Raw genomic sequence first — 14,350 nt, 5'->3', positions numbered from 1 at the left:
AGGGCTTTGTCCAGCATCTGGCATGAATGGTAGCACAAAATGAAAGTTAAAAATATGCTGTTGAATTAAATGATTTCTTCCCTTATGGATAAAGATAAGAATCTCAAGATCTTAGCCCGAAGACTACTGTCCATCTCTCTGCCCTCACTTGTCCCCGCCTTAAAAAAAAGCAGGCCATAGTCTCCAGTTTACACCCTCACTCACAGTTCCATTCACTTTCCCACTTTCCCCTTTCCTAATCAGAGGGATTGGGGTGGGGCTTCAAGGAACCTCTAGGAGTTTGAAGGGGAGGGAGCTTGGAACCATAGACTAGCTGTGACAAGTCATGGGTGGGATTTGGTAGTTCAGAAAAGGTGGTACCAGACCAGGAATGGGGGATGGGAGTGATGGTGAAGTGGAGTAGGCTAGTTCAGGATGGACCACAAATGAGAAGTTGATGAAAGCCAGAAAAGACCGGTTGGCGGAGTGGCGGGGGATGGTGGGTGGCGAATGGAATCATGCGGAGGGTCGCTTGTGAGGGCACCGAAGCAAAGGCAGGTGATTGGACGAGAAAGAGAGTCCTAGTTGCCACGGCAGCTACTAGAGGAGAAGGTCTTCAGTTGAGGAGCAGGTCTCCACTAGAGAAGGACGGGGAGCTCCGGCTCCCTGCATTCCCCAGTAGAGCCAGTGCATCGACCCCCATATATCCCTGCTGACGTGTCAACCGGGAAAGGCTGAAGCCTTCCCGGGTGCCGCCCCTCCGCGCCTTGCTACCCACCCTGCCCCCTGAGCCCCATGCCCGCCGCAGCCTACTCCCCGAGGTGACCACAACATGGCTGCGGCGCCGGGGCTGCTCTTCTGGCTGTTCGTGCTCTGTCCGACCTGGCGAGTACTGGGCCAACCGGACCCGAGCACTGGCCAGCGCTTCTGGAAGCACAAACTCTGTGCAGACGACGAATGCAGCAGTGAGTGCGCAGGCGGGTGGGCGGCCCGGGGTCTCTGCGGTGGCTCTTCAGGGCTGCATGGGGCTCTGATCTCCCAGTCCCCAGCCCCGCGGGCTGGGCTAGGGGGTCGAAGGACGACGGGTGGGGTGCAGGAGTGACAAGAGCCTCGGGACCCTGCGTGTGCCCACTCCGGCTCTGCCTGCGCCCCCGCCAGCCCGCTCGGGTTGCGGGGGTTTGGACTCCCACTTGTTGCCAGCGTTTTATTTTTCTCTACTGACTGAGGCGGGGGTTGGGAAACAGGATTCCCCAGGGACAGCTCTCAGTTTATTCCCTTCCAGGATTTGCCTAGGATCTCAATGGGTGATGGGGTTGCGCGCCACGCGCCCGGGGCTCCCCACACTGTAGCAGAGCGCTTTTCTGCCCCCGCCACAGGGACCTGGGCCGGTGCGGTATCAGGGCAGATGCTCTCCAGGGCTAGGTGGCCTTAATCCCAGTGGCAGGTTGATGGTGGGGCTCCTTGGGAAAGGCTCACTGGCCCCTTCGTTTTTTTTTGCTGCACTGGGGATTGGGCTGGTTTTGCCTTTTAACAGGGACTAGAGTTTAGACTTGGGAAGAGCACCAAGTCCAGGCACGCAATGTGTTCCCAGGTCTCGGCCCCGACTCTGCTTCAACCTGTCATTTCTGTGCATAGAAGCCTCCCTTCATATTTGAGGTAGGGTAGCAGGTGGGCCAGTAATCTTTTGCTTTTGAAAGAGGCCAAGGATCTGCACTGGCCACCTGGGAACTGCAGCCTCTTCTGTGTGCAGGAAGCGGACAGAATTGCTTCCTGCACACCTGGATTGGAGGTGGGCGGTGGGGAGGATGTAGCCATTCAGATTCAGATGAAGAGGTTTGTTGCAATAACAATAATACTCCAAGATTTTTATAAGCCAATTCAGTTTTAGACTCAGTTGCTAGTGTTGTTGGAACCTCTTTCCTCTATATATTTACTGGCCCAGAATTCTTCTTTTGGCCTCCTGCTTGGTTTCTAGTAACCTTGTAACTTGATGACCATGTTGTCCATAAATTGTAAGCAGTACATATTTTAAAATATTCATGCTGAAAAGGCCAAGAAGTTTACCATTGAGCTCTTTATGCCTAAATTGGTGTTACCAAAAACAAATTTTATAATTTGAATTGTTTGTTCCACTCCCATAAAGAAAAAAGATGTTTCCAATATATGTTAAGCTGTTCCTAGAGGTAACCCTAAGGCTGGAGTAAATAAACACTCAGAAAAGCAAAGCAGCTGCCATGATATTTCCTTTCAGTTTTGGGTGAACAAAATCAGGCTTCCGGCATGGTAGAATGTTTGCTAGTCTTTGCTGTCAAGCGCTATCCTATGTGGGCTACCTGGACAATCTCATCACTGATGCTTCCTCAGTACTAAGACATGGTGTTGGTAAGGTTCAGTGGGGTAACATAGCTTGAGAAATGGCCTGTGTCCAAACAGATGTGACCAAACACAACAGGTGGGTCTGTGTTGTGTTGTAGGAAGTAGTGAGGTGTGTATGTCAGGTGTCCTTGTGTGCCTTCCAAATAAGTGCTCCAAAAAAAAAATAACTAAATAGGTGCTCCATAGTATGCATTATGTTGTCACCTAATATATTACTTATTTGTAAATCCTCTATGACCTAAGGGGGAGCAAGAGAAACATTGCCATTTCCACTTGTGATGAGAATTCCCCACCTTAAAGTTTCTCTCACCTTCAACTTGGCCTCTTAATTATCTATGAATTAGGATGCTGACAGTTTTGAAAATAGTCCTATTTTAGCTTCAAAATAACAAGTTACCCTCTCCAAATCTGTGTTTGTTCCTCAGACATATATTTTTATAAAACACACATTCTTGTGTATTTTACTGCTAATTGGCCTTTAGAAAAAGTGTTATTTCCATTTCTTCTTTGTGCTTTTTACATACATCTATTGTCCATTTCATCTTAAATCAGAAACTGTGTATTTGGTCAACCAAAAGAAAAATGTTGCTTCTACCAGTTTCTAGATCAATTGTGATTCTAGTCCTGCATTTTAAGCATGAAGGTATTGCCTGACCTTTTCTCATGGTTAAACTTGTTCCTTGTCAGATAGGATACCCACTTTTGATTTTTGATATTAATGAGGATGTTTTGAAACAATCTTAATGTTGGATATAGTCAACAATATTTGCTCAGAGAAAATACATTTCCTGGTAATTTACCCAGATCCTGAACACAGAGACAGCAACTCTTCTGCAAATGAAATTGACAGTGTTTATGGCTGCATGGTAGCACTTGCAGCCACTTAAAGGTAATGTCTTTTAGCGGTTAGTTCAAGTTAATTAACCCCTTGGAGGTTCCTGGATATTCTTCCCTCTTCCCTCCCTATTACCTCTGCATGAAGCCATACTTAAGCCTGTCCATGTCTACACTTGGATTTACATATTTGCAAAATGAAGCTTTTTATGATTATGAAACAGAAAAAAATTGAGGCCTGCAAGAACCAAGAGTTTCACTGAAACCAGCCATGATTGGTGGTAGCCACATTGCTTTTTATTTCTCAGCACAGAGAAAAATAGAGAAGCTTCCTTTTCCCTTGTCTAATTGCAGGGAATATTGTATTTTATAGCAATAAAATCTCGAAGAATTTTAGATACTTTGAGCAGGTGAATTAAAAGTGATTCCAGAGAGTACTGGAAAAACTTGATTTTTGTTCATAGTGGGATTCATATTTCCTGATGGGTCAATGTGGATCATGAAAAATCAAATTCTAATGTTTGTTTTTCTTTTTTCAATGTTCATATACAGTGTTAATGTACCGAGGTGAAGCTCTTGAAGATTTCAGAGGCCCAGATTGTCGTTTTGTGAATTTTAAAAAAGGTGACCCTGTATATGTCTACTATAAACTGGCAGAGGTATCACCAGAACTTTGGGCCAGAAGTGTAAGTAAAAGTTTGACAGGTGTTATATTCTTACTTTTGATGGGTTTTTCAGCAGTGTAGATTTAAATGACTGATTTCTTGGGGTCTTTGTAGAGTTAACCTAACCTCTCTGCCAGGCCCTGTGCTCCTAACATGCCTTAGGCCTGGCACAGCATAGAAAGTCAGTAGACTTTCTGAAACAGAACTGAACTGGTTGTGGTTGCTACCCCTCACATCAAGTTCCAGAAGGCTCTACACATCATAAAGGTTGTCATGGTGAAAACCTGACAATTCTTAGCTTTGCTGCTTCAAAAGGGAAGGATTCAAGGACATTAGAGTTAATCCTGTAAATTAAGTCTGAGATAGTAACTCAGGCATGCATATTTAAAGTTGATTTTTTGTGTATTTTACCTAATCATTTGTGCTGTTTTTACTCTAAAAAAGCAGAATATTATGTTCATTATGTGCTTTTTTTTTTTCTTTTTTGCAACTTCTGGGTCATCCATTTCCTGCTTTTCCTATAATCTATGCCTGAAGGTTCCCCCAGGGGTTCTACTTCTAGCCAGTTGTATGGATCTTCTGATGAAAGACATGACATTGTTTATATCATGCTTTGATATTTTAAATGGGGAGATTCACAAGGAGTGACCTCATTGAGATACTTATGAGTATTGTCCTTTTCATTTAAATGTGATATGTGGATTGTTTACTTAAAATAGTAGCAAGGGTCTTTGATGACTGTAGGAATGTTCCAGTTTAGAGACATTCCGGGTTGCATCCCTGAAAGTTCTCACCCTAAATAAAATACCACACAGCAGAAAATAAGAGTAATCCCTATGGGAAAACTAGTTTCATTTTGTTGCCATTTCTGATTCTTAGGGAATGATCTTGAAACTTGGTGCCTTTAGGTACAAACTTTATATTTAGACAGAGTCCCAGTTGCAGTACTCCATATAAAGAACCATCTATTGTTTCTTTCAAGTATACCAAATAGGATTCGTAATCTTTAAACTTGGAACTGTTTTTCCATGTACCCAAGTGGCATTTTTCATACAGTAGTCGTCTTTCTCCCCTTCTTTGAACTTTTGGATAAATGGGCTTGATTTACATTTTCTCCTGTCACATTGTAGCCTGTTAACTATGTTCATCCCTAGGACTCTTGCCATTCTGGGTGGCAGCACTCATCCTGTCTTCCTGAGGAGCCCTGCTTTCAGCACCTGACCAGAAAGGATCTTTGCCGACTGATGAGTGTTTGGGTGGCACTTTGTTTGCATTGCTCCTGTGGCATTCATTTGTCTTCTTTGCCTTCAGTCAGGTTGTGTTTTATCTTAGCTCCCTATAAAGTGAAAAACTTAGTTAGGAAAGGACCCCTGTCTAATCCATCTTCCTTTTGAATATTTCCATTCAGGGCAGTGGCACTTAAGTACATTTGTTCTGATAGTAGCTTATGCAGAATTTGTTCTCTTGTGGCAGTTCTTTGCTCCCCACCCACAAATCAAATCAGCAGCACCTCAGCAGGGATGATGTATGGAAGCAAAATTAGGTATAAAAATTATTTCCAGTCATGAGCCTCCATGATTCTGCATCATTTTTTTTTCATATCACAAGAAATGGGATACCACCCAGTGTGTAATTATGGAGCTTTATATAATCTATGGTCTCAATTGACACAGATTAATAAGAGATAAATGTGTTTCCTTTCTCCATACATCTCTGTTTTTTTTTCCTTTTCCAAATTTAACCTTAATAGAATTTTCATCAGAAGGGAAAAGTGTATTTCCCCTCAGACTCGCCTCTCATGTCATGAATGTTATACTTAGGAAATTAAAAACTCTTTAGTTTTCAAAATGATTCTCCTTTTGAGTTTTTAGTTTTCATTCTGCAATGTTGTTGATTTTCTAGAGTCTCAGACTTTATCTGCCAGTGATGAAACTTTTAATTGCTCCGTCTTATCTAATCTTCATGGCAGTATTCTACCACTAATACTGGCTCTCAGATGGTTTCTAGATATAACAAGAACATTCATGAATGGGGATATTTTAGAGTTAGTGATAAGATGCCTTTTTTAATTTTCTTTTTTGGGCGTTTGATTTGCCTATCAGTTTCCTTTAATTATTGGCAAGAATCTTCTGTTCCTTTTAGTCAGTAGTTAGTAATAAGAGTGTCTTTCTCAAGGGGAACTTTATATACCTTTTGTACACTTTATGTAACTTCATATAATTTAGCTGTTGGTGCTGAAAATAAATGGGGTTCTTTTCTGCAGAGGATTTATTTTGGGTGAAACTGAAGCTTGATATGTGGTTTAGTATGCATTATATTGTAATTTTATTTTCTCCCCAAGTACTTGTAAAAGTAGATTTGGAAAAAGCTAGGAAAGCATATACTATCAATACATTTGCTATAGTGGTAATACATTTTAGAGATTTTGTATTGTTTTTACTTATTAATTTTCATGACTGTTATATATTGGTTAAGAAAGACATAAATATTGGTTTATGAGCAATGCTACAAAATGTACAGGTAAATTCTTGCTAGAGGTTATTTGGAATTGCATTTATAACCAGCTTTGATTTATATAGTTTTAACCATATAATATACAATAATCTCCTATGCAAATCTTTTATTTACTTCAGAAGTCTTAACTTTATATGCTCTGTGTTGAGAATTAAGCTAAATGTAAAAAAGAAAACTTCAGTGGTTGGAAATGTTGTTTTAACAGTTCTGTATTTGGAATAATAATCTCAGTGTAATTGTTATAGCAACTTTCTTTCTTGGTTATACCATATACCTATCTATTATGTGTATATTTCCTGCCACTTCTGAGAATCTCTTATTTATATTTCTTGTACAGAATTTATTTTATATTTGTCTCCTTTGCACTATAGGTTGGCCATATTTTTGGTTATTTTCCGAAAGATTTCATCAAAGTAGTTCGTGAATATACTAAAGAAGAGCTACAAATTTCAACAGATGTAAGTTATGGATTTCTTTTTTGTTCTCAATTGTAAACTGGCTTATAAATCCACCCATTATATTCAGTTAACTGCTTCTGAAAGTTTTATAATGTGTTTATAACATTTGTGTATCAGATTTTCATTTGAAATCAGACTACCTATAAAAAAAAGTTTGAAAGGCATTCAAGGGTGATTATATTATAATCTGAGAGTTTTCTAATATATTGAAACAGATATTCTTATAGAAGGCTGTTTACTCAACTATAGGGCTTTTCTCTTCTGTTTTATATGTGAAAAATAAATAATGTAATATATTTGTACTTGGCTATTAAATTTAAGAGGTAAATAATTTCATTTTACAGGCAAAAGGAGGTATTCCAACTTGAAAACTACTCATTGGATAGTTATTAGACATTTTAAGTATATTTAGGTTAAATTAATAAACTCTAACTTTTATACTAGGCTAGAAATACGTACTTACAAAGGTTTTCTTATTCTTAGTCATATATGGGATCGTAGTCATGTTATAGATTTGGAAAAGGGGACCTGAGTGTTTCAGGTGATGTTCAGTCTCAGATCTTTTAAGGCCCCAACTGCTTCCTTTATACAGCATTCCTGTATTGTGCTCTGACTTAAATTGATTTTGTGACTGAAAGGATTTCGTGTTCTAGAATTCTCACTTCAGCTGATTATTTTCTAGAGTTTTAAATTGTGTAGTAATTGATGCCCACCAACATTGAAACATCTTTGGGCAGCTCTTTGTAGTGGCTGTAGAATATGCAAGCTGCTAGGCTAGGATAGTTCTTAGATTAGATGGGGTGAATGGATAAAGTCATCCTGTTTATTGTTGCTGTTCCTAAAATTTCTTCATAATCTCAGGGGCCATAAAATCACTTCTGTTGCTTGTTGGACTTCATTGTTGGTAAAGAGAGTTAGTTCTTGGGATTTAAGCTGTGACAGCAGTTCACTGATTACAGAGAACTCATTTGTTTTGAACTCTGCCTTTTCATTATGTTTCCCATTACATGCATCCCTCATGGCTTAGAAATGCATGTGATGGGGAGAGGAAATCACTCATCCCTACTACATTGAACTGCCTCCCCCACCCCCAGAACCCCCACAGAATATTATGAAGATTTAATTAGGAGATGGAAATTTTTAAAAAAATTTTTAAAAAAATTTCCATTCATACTATGGCTCCTTTTATATGTCAATTTGCTTACTAGTGGCAAGAAGGAAGACTAAATAAATATATAGATAGTCCTGAGAGAGGTCTTAGTGACTGTGAAACCCTGATGAAGAGGAAGGTGTATAACTTGTTGAATCTTGTTTTCAGTTTGTTCTTGTGGTAATAATAATGTGAGGAGCCTCCTTAATATCATTCTTTATTCCATCAAATGTACTTGTATCTCAGTAAGATACTTTAAAACTGATTCATCTTTCTCAATGCTGCAGGATCTTCCAGCTTCTCCTGAGCAAATGATTAAGAATTAAATTCCTGAAACATAGGTGTAGATTTTAGAGATTGAGGATCCTACAAGTGATACCTTGCCTTTCCCTACTTATGCTCAGAGCAAATTGAGAGAGACCCAAGAGTCAGGCTGTTGGAGACCAAATTGTCACCATTTTTACTCATTATGCTTTTTAAAGAATATGACCCATGTTAAAAAAAAAGAAAGAAAGAATAGACTTTCTAACACTGTAGTCTAGAAAAAGACAGATTTACTCAGCCATAGAAGGAGTTAGCCAATGGGGGTTGGAGGAGGGTAATCTGGTTGACCCCAAAGATTCTTTAGAACCAATCCTGAATTTGGGAGCATGGATGAGTTTGCTTTTGTGACACTTTGTTATTGACACACTAATGTTTTCCTTTTCCTTACAGGAGACAGATTTTGTCTGTTTTGATGGTGGAAGAGATGATTTTGATAATTATAGTGTAGAAGAACTTCTAGGATTTTTGGAATTGTATGATTCTGCAAATGAAGATTCTGAGAAAGCTATAGAAAAAGTGGAACAATTTCCTGAAGTCTCCCAGGATGTTGAACCTGAACCTAAACCAGTACTAGCAAACTCAGAGCAAATTGAAAGTGCATTCTCAGAAAACACTATGGATCTTGAGGAACAATTTCTGGCTCAGAAGAACCATCCTCATGCAGATAGTCAAACAGATAATGCTCAAGGTGAACAAACTTCATTTGAACCCTTTGAAGAAATACTACAAGATGAATTGAAAGTGCCAGAAAGTGAAAACAACAAAACCAGCAACAGTTCTCAGGTCTCAAATGAACAGAAGACTAATGCTTATACACTTTTGAAAAAAGAAATGACATTAGACTTGAAAACCAAATTTGGTTATACTGCTGATGCACTTGTGTCTGATTATGAGACGACCAGACTGGTGACTTCATTAGACGAAGATTTTGATGATGAGGAATTGGATGCTGATTATTATGCATTTGATAAGGAAGAAGAGGAGAATGAGGAAAGCTTTGGGGAGCTCCCATTACTAACCTTTATAAGTGAAGAAGGCATGAAATTCCCAGTAGAGTTTGGAGTGGAGAAATATTCAATAGGTGAAGAGCAGAATTCAAATGAAGAAGATAAGGTTGAGGTAACTCTGCCCCCAGGCATCAAGGATGATAAAAATATACTGACAACCTTGGAGGATACTTTATATATTGGCACAGGTGGTGATGAGAAAACAGATATGATGGATTTGCGGAATTCTTATTCAGAAGAAGAAAAAGAAGATGAGGAAGCTTTAGTTCCAGACAGAAAACAGAAGAAACCACAAGCAGCAACAGATTATATTTATCCTGAAAGTGCAAAATATGGTCTTTTTGTGGAAACCTCTAAGACAGATAATGATGAAGAGCCAAAAGTGGACATCGAACTTCATATTAAAGGAAAAGAGACAGATGTTCAGGAGCCTAAGAAGCACCTGATGCAAGATGTTTCAGAATTAGAGGATGAGAAGATAGAAGGGATGATTGCATATACTTCTCCCCAAAGCAATAAGCTCAGCTCATTGCCAGCTGTTGAAAAGGGCAAGGACACATTAAAATCAGCCTTTGAAAACAACGAGAATGACCTAAAAGAAGCAGTTATCCATATCTCAAAAGAAGTGAATGAAGAACTCTCTTCACCTGGAGAGAAGATTTTGGAAGATATCTTAGAGAATAAATCTCTACATAAAGCTGTAGGGAGTCTGATGACCCAAGAACAGAGTAAACCACCAGAATCCTTGGGTATTGCAACATTCCTGGGAGATAATCAAAATGATGCATCCAAAGATGGAATGGAGGAGCAAGGTTCAGTAAGTACACCAACCCTGCACATAGACTCAGTGGAGCATCAACCTCAGGAAATTAAAGAGGGACTAGTTCTGAAAACTGAAAATCAATCTGGATTCTCCTCTCCAGATGGAATTGGTTTGTTAAGAGAACCGGAAGAAGAGGTCCCCAGTCCCGGAAAAAATCTTTCTTGGCAACAAGAAAGAGATGTGATTGTTACAGTTAGTCATGTAAATGAGAAGATAGGGCTTTCCAAGGACGAGGGTAAAGAGCAGTCCTCGGCTGAAGAATTGATTCAGCATAAGGCAACACAGGGGACACAGGAAATTAAAAAAACAGTGCAAACTGACGAGGTAGAAGTACCGGGTCTTCATACCAAAAGGCCAGCAGCAGTAGAGGAGGATTATTATCCCCCTGAAGAGCTACTGGAGGATGAAAATGCTGTAAGTGCAAAACAGTCAAAAGAAAAACATTCTGGGATTCAGAATGTTAACCAGCACGTTCTTGAGAAAGCAATTTTAGAGACTATCAATCCTGATCTAGAAACCAAAGAAAACAAACAAGAAATGAGTATAATTTGGGAGATTGTTAAGAAAAGTGAAACCACAGCCAAAAGGGTAGACATGATGGACAAGGAACGAGGTGATATGGAAATGGGAAAGGAGGAAAGTCCTCTGGCAGATGAGGAAGCCCAGGGACTCTTTAATGGAAGTGATGAGGAAAACACTCAGACTTCAGGGATAAGTGAAGTATTTCAGGATAAAGATTCTGACGATCTTGAAAAAGACAACCCTAAGGAACATCTGAACCCTTCAGGGTCTACAGAAAAGGCTACTGGAAAAGAAATCTCAAAAGAGGACCTTGAGGACATAGGGCATATCACAGACACAGAAAGCCAGGGTCCTGCTTCTGCAGACCTTGAAGATGATATACTTCCACAGAGTCCACATATAGCCCTAAAGCCAGAGCTTAGCGATCAGGAGGAAGACTTGCCCATAATCCGCAGCTTCTTTACAGAACAAAAGTCCTTGCAACGCTTCCTGAAGTACTTTGATGGCCAAGAACTGGAAGCCATGTTGCAGGAAATGTCATTAAAGCTGAAGTCGGCACAGCAGGAGAGCCTGCCCTATAATGTGGAAAAAGTTCTAGATAAGGTCTTCCGTGCCTCTGAGTCACACATTTTGAGCGTAGCAGAGCAAATGCTTGATAATCGTGTGAATGATATTAGAGACATAGGAATAAAGGAAAGTAACATATTTGAAGAGGCTGCCGTGCTGGATGATATCCAATACTTGATCTATTTAGTGAGGTACAAGTACTCCACAGTGGAGGAGACTGCTTCATTGATAACAGCGCCTCCTCTAGAGGAAATCTGGGCTAAAGCTGAAGGTAAATAACTGCCTGCGGCTTGAGCTGGAGAAAAGGAGTTGTTCCATCCAGGTGTTTTTGTGTATTATTGTAAAGCTCTGTTCAGTTTCCATGTGCTAAAGGAGAAAGAAGGCTGACTCAGGAGCCCCATATGTTCCTTTATTCATTCTTTGGGGCTAGAGCATGAAAGGACATTGCTTATTCTTTTTTTCCTTTAGGACAGTTGGGATTGGTTAGCATGTTCAAAGAGAAATTTTATAAAAAGCTAAAGAGAAAGATATAAATGAGAAACTAATGCACAAAAGTAGACCTGTTAACAGTACAGATTTTATGTTAAAATTATAAAAGGGCTTTATTAAACATAATTTCTTAATCATAAAATATCTGTACTAGATCATGTGGGTGTGGAGTGACTAGCATAACTTTTTTTTTTTAGAATTTAATCTCTTTTTATGTGGTGCTGAGGATCGAACCCAGTGCCTCACCTGCACTAGGCAAGTGCTCTGTCACTCAACCCTAGCCCTAGAATAACTTTTAATGGATAGCTTGCCTGAATTCCCCTCCCCAGCATTTATTTTTTGTGGATACCATGCTATTTCCAGTCTCTTGGGGGAGAGGTCACTTATTCTGGTTTTACTCCACTGGGTTCTAAGGTCCTTGCATGCATATTAATCAAGGATGGAACCAGGATGACAAGCCTTATAATGTAGTGCTTGACACATAGAAGCCTTTCAATTAAATATTCGTCAAACTGACAATGAGCCAATATCCTGATGAAAGCTTTCTGTTTCCTGGTTTCATATTTGATCATCTCTATCTATTGTTTTTCAAAATGAAATATTTCAACTGAGAGTATATGATAAGAATTTCAGAAGGACATAAAGCCATTGGAAAAATTTACTTCCCAAGAATGCTATTTTTACCTGATAATTTGGGGAAGAAAACAGTTGTACATTTAATCAAAGCAGATATATTTTGGATAAGAATGCAAAGTACAAGTGAATGTTCAGGGTAGAATATGAAGCTGTAAAGAGATCATCTTTGCTCTGGATCCTATTGGTCTATGTCCTGAGCTCAGGAAGGAGATAGGTTCACCATTTGGCTCCTAGGTTACTTTGAACATATTTGAAAGGCACATTAGCAAGCTAGACTTACGGAATTCCCTTCTCTATACTGGCTCGGTGAGACCAGCACACTTGTAGATGAAAGAGTTCCTGTTATTTCTGAGCAGAATAGACATTTCACATTTTTGTTCTGGACCAGAATTCTCTTCTGCACATTTATTCATGTGGGTGTATGTTGGTTTGCCAAGGGAAGGTAAGTTATTGAAGCCTCTATCATAAATGTATTTGTTTATAAAATACTTTGGATTAAAGGCTTCTTTATAAATTTGACTGTATAGTTTAGTCATCCTTTAAATGGGATGAAAACAATTAACCCTCCCATATCCTTGCCCAGTTGTTCTCATGAGCGCATGCCAGGACATGGAGGGCAGTGTTGAGGTTTCTGGAGCTGTGCGCTGAGGGGGAGTGCTGATCATTGGGCTTAAGTGGGGGTAGATAGTGTCATACAGCTGGCTCAATGCATTCTTCTCCCCTGTAGAGATGCAGCCACCCCATGAAGATGATTTTCCTAAAGAGAACACAAATAATCTTAATAGAAATCTTCATGAAGAGCCTCGCCTCCTGAGTCATCATTTAAATATGAACCATCCTGAAGAGCCCAGCCTCTTGAGTCAACCTGTGACTGAGGACATGGGTGTCTTAGAAGTGTCTCAGATCCCAAATACTGAGAAAGTAGACCCAGGTAAAGCTTGTCAATTTTTCTCTACAAAGTAGAGGCATTATCATAATGAAGGCTTTCAAGGATATTTGTTGCCAAAGGTACAAAATAGAGCAGAGAGTGATATAGGTACATGTGAGTTCAAAAAAAAAATCTCTTAAGTGAGAGAAAATAAAGAATAAAGATGACTAGAAATCAAAAATAGGCCAGAGACTGTAACTCACCTAAAAGCAAATGTTTAGCTATGACTAGCTTGTGTAAACCATTTACAACTAAAATATTATTCTTCAAAGGCCTTATGCTCTAAAACTAATTTTCAACCAGACCAACAGCACCAGAAACTCTGGGGGTGGGACCCACAATCTGTGTTTAGCAGGCCTTCCAGGAAAGTCTGGCCTGGTACAAGTTAGCTTGAGAATCACTGTTCATAGTCTCATAAATTCTGTGTTTTTTCCCTTTTCTTCTAAATGGAATGTAATATACCTCAAGTCCTGTTTTGACTTGCTTCCTGGACATGGTAATTAAACTTTTTCAAATGCAGTCAACGGTCCAGATCTTTATACTATATACTTACAGGAAACAGTACAGAACTGCAATCCATTTTAGACTGACACTTATGAATACTTCATCATAGTGCACAGTATCCAGTGGGAGATGAGAAACAATTTTTTTAAAAAATCCCCAATAATGGCATCAACAGCATTCTACTTTTGTGTTGCTCACTCTCATTTTATCAGTAAATTAGATGATGACTAATTGTTTTGTTTTATCCATCCAGTATGGTGCTATGAAGCCATAATTACTGTATTTTGTGTTTTTAAAGGTTCTGGTCTGTAAGCATAGCTATAGCATTATCCTGCACCAGTGCAGGGCTTAGCAGCACTGATCCTGACCCCGCCCCCATCTGCACACACAGAGTGTAGGAGAACTCATAGCAGGGGGGATTCAGTTAATTTGAGAAGGAATAACATATCAGTTCTCCCATTTTCCAGAAGACATTGCATCCATATATGAACACTACTGACTTATAAACTGTGTTTAACTCCATAAGGTTCTGAAAATGAATAACGCATCATTAAGATTTGTTATTTTCATGCTC

The 14,350-nt window shown here is 39.5% G+C and overlaps 1 protein-coding gene across 1 annotated transcript in view; it reads left to right on the top strand.

Moving 5' to 3' along the window:
- Positions 1 to 811: 811 nt before the first annotated feature.
- LOC143388547 (transport and Golgi organization protein 1 homolog) overlaps positions 812 to 14,350 on the top strand; it is a 40,159-nt gene continuing 26,620 nt past the window's right edge. The window contains exons 1-5 of the mRNA XM_077108350.1: positions 812 to 944; positions 3,742 to 3,875; positions 6,740 to 6,826; positions 8,691 to 11,490; positions 13,072 to 13,275. Of these exons, the coding sequence (XP_076964465.1) occupies positions 812 to 944; positions 3,742 to 3,875; positions 6,740 to 6,826; positions 8,691 to 11,490; positions 13,072 to 13,275 (3,358 nt within the window). The remainder of the gene's footprint in view (positions 945 to 3,741; positions 3,876 to 6,739; positions 6,827 to 8,690; positions 11,491 to 13,071; positions 13,276 to 14,350) is intronic.

Source organism: Callospermophilus lateralis, unplaced genomic scaffold, assembly GCF_048772815.1.
Source record: "Callospermophilus lateralis isolate mCalLat2 unplaced genomic scaffold, mCalLat2.hap1 Scaffold_592, whole genome shotgun sequence".
Taxonomy (NCBI): Eukaryota; Metazoa; Chordata; class Mammalia; order Rodentia; family Sciuridae; genus Callospermophilus; species Callospermophilus lateralis.
Note: the sequence above shows the minus strand (reverse complement) of the source record. Positions and strands in the feature narration are given on the sequence as shown.